We start from the raw sequence: 7,555 nt of genomic DNA on the forward strand, positions 1-7,555 counted from the left end.
TACACATAAAATACCGTCATCTGTCAGCTTTAGCCATAGAGTTTCTAAACAACAAAACACAGTGCACCATTATGACTAAAAGTGGTTATTGGGAAATATGCTGGTGGAGCAAAAGTGTTGTGTAAGCAGTTTTGTTAAACAGTGGTTGTTACCAGCAAAAGATTATTAGGACTGCCAGCTTTTCAATACAAGGCCAGGAAACTGGGTTAGGTTACTTTACTACATACAACCGAGAAATGTTAGAGAAATGTCATACGTGTTTTAATACATGTTAAATATCTTCTCCTTCCAGTAAATGGAAAACCTTGATTTAATAGAAAATAGAAATATTAAGGATTAAATAAAAGTATTTTTATTAACAGGTTATTCACTATAAATTAAACTTTACAATATAGTAAAAGTTTTTAGTATTGTAATCTATTGTATTGGAGTTATTAGATTATCATGGCTATATTTCACTATACTTGTACTCGCTGAGTTATGGATTTATTAACAAAGCAAAAAAATCGTCAAGTCAAGTCAGCTTTTATTGTCATTTCAACCCTATACAGTTGAAAAAAAACGGCGTTCCTCCTGCACAAAAGGTGCTACATACATGCAACATAAATTAGCAGAAACTAACTAACTAGGACCCCTAATTAGCTGACAATCTAAGACAAAACAAATTGACATCAGTAGTTTCATCATTATACCATTATAACTTCTGCAGAAGGACATACGGCGAACAAGGTGCAACATGGAGAAAACGTGATTTCTTTCTCTCAGCTGTCCCATTTTATACACATACATCTCTGCTAACATAACCAACTGAATAAATGATAGTTCACTGAGAAATGAAGTTCCTACATTAAAACTCATGACTCTATTTATCTGACCCAGAGCAGATGTCTGTGGCCTTATTATTTATTCCAACTGTCGCCAACTGTAACTCCCTGCTTCAGTAAAGCCCCACTCCTTAATCCACACTTCACGGGTCCTTCACGAGTCCCGTACCCGTGTAAGGTGTAATGTGAAGAGTGTTAATTAGGCATTCGAGATGAAGTAAATGGCCTTCAAGGCACCAGCGTGCAAACGCCTCACCGGGATTCTCCAAAGCCTTCCTCAAGCATGAGATCCTGCTGAGACTTCTACTTCTAATGTTTTAATCTCATCTTTTGGCTACAGTGTACCAGTAAGAATTTTAAAAAAACTTTACCCCTGTTTATTACACTAACTGCCTGTCACCAGCTCCACCAGTCGCGGTTAGTTAGTTCTGTCAGTCATGGAAGCATAAACGTTTGGTTATATAAACAAACAAATCATAATCTGTTTATGAATGGCGTTTGTGGAACTGTTAAATATCACATTGAGAAACTTATGAACAAAAAAACTGATGTTTGCCCACATACACATACACTCAACAAAAATATAAACGCAACACCTTTGTTTCTGCTCTGATTTTTCATGAGATAGACTTAAAGGTCTAAAATTCATTCCAGATAAACAATATTATCATTTCTCTCAAACATTGTTCACAAATCAGTCTAAATGTGTGATAGTGAGCACTTCTGCTTTGCTGAGATAATCCATCCCACCTCACAGGTGTGCCATGTCAAGATGCTGATCTGATCTGTTGCGTTTATATTTTTTTTAAATGTATTTTATATACTGTATACAGAAACAGAAACAGAATCAGAAAGAGTTTTATTGCCAAGTATGCTTGCACGTACAAGGAATTTGTTTTAGTGACAGAGCTTCCAGAACAAAAACAAATGACAAGACAAAACAGCATGACAAAAAAAAAAAAAAATTATATATATTATATTATATTATATTATATTATATTATATTATATTATATTATATTATATACATACACATATGCATGTATTTATGCATTTACTTAAGTTTTTATAATGGAAAGTAATTAAATAAATGCATGGGTATTTGAATTGGTCCTAAAAAAATAGGCTAGTATTCCTTCATTATATGCACTTCTCTGCTTTGGCGGAAAACTGTTATAGATAACTTTATAAATAGCTGGTATGACCAAGCCACATCCTTTCCAGCTCAGTATATACGAACTGCACAAGACTGACAGCAGTTCAAACACAAGAGGTGACACAGCAGTTCAGACACTGAGCTTCACGATCGACACACTTCATGATTCTGGGGTTAAACTACGGGTGAGTGACTGATTTCCAAGTATTATTGTACTTATGTACAGTATACATGCTCTTTTTATTGCTTTCTACAAGATTTGTCATGTCTCTTTGACAAACGCAAACATCAGTGTCTAATAATAATATTTCCTTTTCTGCTGTCTATTCTGACGAACAGTATCAGTTTCTTCCCCAATATCAATATATGGGGAAGAAACTGATACTGTTCGTCAGAATAGACAGCAGAAAAGGAAATATTATTATTAATATTATTATTATTATTTTAATTTTTATTAGACATTATTGTGTAAAGTTTAATTCAGAAGCATAACGCAGGTTTTATGACAATATTTCTGCAGCCGTTTTAATGCTTTCTATATTTTGTACCTCATATATTTTGACTATTACTACTGTATTTATTAGATGCATTATGGTCTCCATAAAAATAATACTCTAAAAAACTTTCTTTCGTGGGCCTCCGAGTGGCGCAGTGGTAAAGTGCTCGCCCTATCATCGGGAGGTCGCTGGTTCGAACCCCGGGTGGCGCTGTTTTCCTCTCACAGCCGGAGACACAGAGAGAGCTGATTGGCCGATCGGATGAGAGGTACTCGAGCGCCCGTCTGTAAGCTCGCGCACGCGGAAGGAGCGGCTAGCCCTTTCCTCCGAGTGTGTTACTCCGCCCCTAATATTGCGCGAGCTAGCAGTTCGAAAAGATGCGGTCGGCTGACGTCACGCGGTTCGCAGGAAACACGTGATAGTCTTCGGCCCTCCCGGCTGAGTCGTAGTAGTAGAGCCTTAATGTGGGAGCCCCCTAGTGACGGGGAGGAACTGGCTACGACTAAATTAGGGGAGAAAAATTGAAAAAAGAAAAACTTTATTTCTGTGTTGGCTCACAAATTAAACATGATGTACTGGTAAAAATGTTCAATTCTCTATAAAATTCGGTCAAAGTAGTTACATGCAACACAATATAGAACAGTTTAACTAAAATTCTGCTTGTATTTGAACAACATTTTTTTAAATTTCAACAGATTAAAATTTACGTTAAACTTTGTCAATGAATACAAGTCCCAACAAACCCCTTACTGGTGATTTGTGTTACATTATTTTTTATGTTTGTCCTAATTTTTTGCTTCCTTGCTTCCTGTTTCTTCTTCCTCCTCTCACAGCTAAAATGGATTATGATTACACCGATTATAACATCTCCTTTGATAGCATCAACTTCACAGACCCATGCGGCGGTGGTAAAAACTGTACGCTCTTTGAAGAACCTGACGATGTGATCGGCTGGCGTCATTGGTTTGCACTGATATCCTATTCGATCGTCTTCTTGTTGGGCGTCCCTGGCAATGGCTTGGTTATCTGGGTGACGGCATTCAAGATGCCCACTTCAGTTAATGCCGTGTGGTTCCTGAACCTGGCCTTGACCGACCTGCTGTGCTGTTTATCCCTGCCGCTGCTCATGGTGCCCCTGGCTCAAGATCAGCACTGGCCCTTCGGTCCATTGGCTTGCAAAATGCTGTACGGTCTACTGTATATGGTCATGTACTGCAGTGTGCTGATACTAACAGTCATCAGTCTGGACCGCTGGATCCTGGTGTCACGGCCCGCTTGGTGCCAGAACAAGAGGCGGCCACGCTTGGCTCGCTGGATCTGTCTGGGTACCTGGATGCTCGCACTCGTTGGCAGCATTCCTCAGTTCATCCATATGGAGAAAAGAGTCTTTGGGTCGAAGATACTGTGTCGTGGCCATTACGCAAACATGACGCATGCCTGGGCCATGGTTGTGACACGATTCCTGCTTGGCTTTCTGCTGCCCTTTCTGATAATCTCATACAGCCACTGGTTAGTGTACCAGAGGACACACCAAACGTCAGCTCGGAGGCAAAGCGAGAGATCAGCCCGGACTGTGCGTGTCATCTTAGCCATAGTGATTACCTTCTTCTTTTGCTGGATTCCCTTGCATATCATTGACACTATTGTGCTAAGCTTGCCCCATTCAATGGGTGAAACAAGAGCAAACCTTTCCCTGGCTCAGGTATTAGCGCTTTGCCTGGCCTATTTCAACAGCTGCCTGAACCCACTGCTCTATGTCTGCCTGGGCCGTGGTTTTAAAGAGAGCTTGACCAAGACACTTAAGAGCGTCCTCAACTTCGCTTCCGAAGAGCCGACTCGAGGGGTCAGCATATCAATCACCAAGAGCACCACCGACACAAACTACTGAGAGAAGATGGTTTTAGTGGCTACCAGAAAAACCATACTCTGCTGCGCAATGACAAACATCCATTGAATGTGCAACAATGAACTGAACTCGAGAGTGTGACACCGATTCCAGAGCCCTTTCCAGCATTTTTGTAGTTTAATACTGTTGGGTTTTTTCCATTGACTTGGTTAGTTGTTATAGAAAAGGGTCTAGTAAAATCTTCAGAATTACAGCATGAATATTAAACCTGAAGATTATTCATAAAAAATAATAATCAGATATAAATATTCTGTATGTTGCCATATACGTTTTAAAAAGACTCACTTTTTGCATATTTTTTGTTGTCATTTTAAAATTAGCCATTTGGATATTATTAACATAATGGAAAGTGGTATAGTGGCCAGCATTGTGGCTTAATTGGTTTATAGATCAGATGGTTAGGTGTTCAAACCCCATTACTGCCAAGCCGCTACTCTTGGCCGCGTGCTCTCAGCCCAGCTTTCTAACAAGCAGGTGCATATGAAGCAAATTTTCACTGTACTGTAATGCATATGTGTTAAAAGAAGTCTTTTTTTCTTACTATTTCCAGATTTGTATGTGACGTCAGTTAATAAAGGAGCATGTGTGTAAATATGTGGGGTATTCAAGTCAAACTGGGACTTACGAGGATATTTCTGGTGAATGAAGGTATGACACTGATTAGCATTCACTATCATAAATAGTGATCCTGGCCGAAGCGGCTGCAGTCATCCTCATGAATATTTGACAAGTCGAACGCCTGAAAATTATTTTGTTTTAAAAATCAACAGATAAATTGTCAACTACTGTCAACTGTGTGTGGGAACTGTAAACTCAATTAATCATTCACCAACACTACTTGTACATTACTGGAGCTATAGGCTGGTAGTTATTGCAGTCCTGACCTCACTCCAAGCTACTTTTACATGTTTGGGCCATTAAAGGAGTTCCTGGGAGGCCGGCGTTTCAGATGCGAATCAGACAGACAGTCCGATCATGGCTCCGGTGAACTGGGAATACTCTTACTCGGTATCCAAGCACTAGTGAACCACTGGAATAGGTGCATTAACGTAGCAGGGGATTATATAGAGCTTTTACTCTCATAACTGTTCTGTTATTCTGTACAATCAAAAGTCCCGGTTTGACTTGAACATCCCGTGTACAAAATAGGCTTTCTCAATTGTACATTAAGATAGAATTAAATTATCAGTTTTCAACCTGCTCTTTCGTGTCTAATCTTTAACCACTAAAAAAACATATTCCCAGAAAAGAAAACGGTGAACAACTTCAGTGCCATTTCCATATTTAAAATTTTTACGGATCCGAAACTTGCAATGTAGGAAATATTCGTTTTTTAGCATGCCTGTCCGTCTGTTTTTCAACTGCACATTTTTTATATACATTTATTTTGCACGAATATATGTTTTTACAAATAAAACTGTATCTATTGTAATCTATTGTATTGGAGTTATTAGATCATCATGGCTATATTTCACTATACTTGTACTCGCTGAGTTATGGATTTATTAACAAAGCAAAAAAATCGTCAAGTCAAGACGGCTTTTATTGTTATTTCAACCCTATACAGTTGAAACAAAACGCCGTTCCTCCTGCACAGAAGGTGCTACATACATGCAACATAAATTAACAGAAACTAACTAACTAACTAGGGCTCCTAATTAGCTGACAATCTAAGACAAAACAAACTGATATCAAAAATTATATACAGTATATATAATTTTTTTTTTTTTTTAAAAGACAACATAGAGTGCACATGTAAATGCGCAAACAGGAGCAGCAACATGACAACATAACAATGCAATAACTGTGATATACTGATAGTTGATTGTGGTTGTGCAAGTTAATGGCATGAGGGATAAACAGTGAACAGTAAGCATTCTTGTAAGTAGCAGCGAAGTGTGAAATCCTGTCAACACTATAAAGACGAGTAATTCATACTGGGTAAGAGGAAGTTACACATGGTTTTATTATAACTTCTGCAGAAGGACATACGGCAAACAAGGTGCAACATGGAGAAAAGGTGATTTCTTTCTCTCAGCTGTCCTATTTTATACACATACATCTCTGCTAACATAACCAACTGAATAAATGATAGTTCACTGAGAAATGAAGTTCCTACATTAAAACTCATGACTCTATTTATCTGACCCAGAGCAGATGTCTGTGGCCTTTTTATTTATTCTAACTGTCGCCCACTGTAACTCCCTGCTTCAGTAAAGCCCCACTCCTTAATCCACACTTCTACTTGGGTCACAACCTCAGGGCCATAATATCTAAAATCAAAATGGATGTTAGGTTTATCACAACTCCCTGCAACCTTTCCTTTAGTCTTGCTCTTACCCGTGTTTTTTACTTATCAATTTACACGTGCAACTACCTCTCAGTAAACTCAGTCACCCTGACTTTTACTTTTAACTTGTGCACCCTGACTTGTTTTACCTCCAGATGTTATCACACTGAGTGCGTCTGCTTCGGGGCCGGGTTTTCGTAAACCGGCTAAACCAGTACCCACTCTCTCTCTTTCTTGCACCTTGCACTTTTGGGTTTTTCACGAGTCCCGTACCCGTGTAAGGTGTAATGTGAAGGGTGTTAATTAGGCATTCGAGATGAAGTAAATGGCCTTCAAGGCACCAGAACGGCTCACCAGGATTCTCCAACGCCTTCCTCAAGCATGGGATCCTGCCGTGACCTCTACTTTTTTATGTTTTATTCTCATCTTTTGGCTACAGTGTACCAGTAAGAATTAAAAAAAAATTTCACCCCTGTTTATTACACTAACTGCCTGTCACTAGCTCCACCAGTCGCGGTTAGTTAGTTCTGTCAGTCATGGAAGCATAAACGTTTGGTTACATTAACAAGTCATAATCTGTTTATGAATGGCGTTTGTGGAACTGTTATCAAATATCAATATGATATTAACAAATATCATATTGAGAAACTTATGAACAGATAAATGATCTGATGTTTTCCCCTGTTTTTTGTTGTTTGCACACATATACATATTTTATATACTGTATACAGAAACAGAACCAGAATCAGAAAGAGTTTTATTGCCAAGTATGCTTGCACGTACAAGGAATTTGTTTTAGTGACAGAGCTTCCAGAACAAAAACAAATGACAAGACAAAACAGCATGACAAAAAAAAAAAAATTATATATATTATATTATATTA

At 38.5% G+C, this 7,555-nt stretch overlaps 1 protein-coding gene across 1 annotated transcript; it reads left to right on the forward strand.

Moving 5' to 3' along the window:
- The first annotated feature begins 2,061 nt into the window (after positions 1 to 2,061).
- Positions 2,062 to 5,795, forward strand: LOC128527473 (C5a anaphylatoxin chemotactic receptor 1-like). The gene is made up of 2 exons (XM_053499866.1): positions 2,062 to 2,164; positions 3,310 to 5,795. Exon 2 carries the CDS (start codon positions 3,315 to 3,317, stop codon positions 4,362 to 4,364), a length of 1,050 nt encoding a protein of 349 aa, XP_053355841.1. The 5' UTR covers positions 2,062 to 2,164; positions 3,310 to 3,314; the 3' UTR covers positions 4,365 to 5,795.
- The last annotated feature ends 1,760 nt before the right edge of the window (positions 5,796 to 7,555 follow it).

This window comes from Clarias gariepinus, chromosome 7, assembly GCF_024256425.1.
Source record: "Clarias gariepinus isolate MV-2021 ecotype Netherlands chromosome 7, CGAR_prim_01v2, whole genome shotgun sequence".
Classification (NCBI taxonomy): Eukaryota; Metazoa; Chordata; class Actinopteri; order Siluriformes; family Clariidae; genus Clarias; species Clarias gariepinus.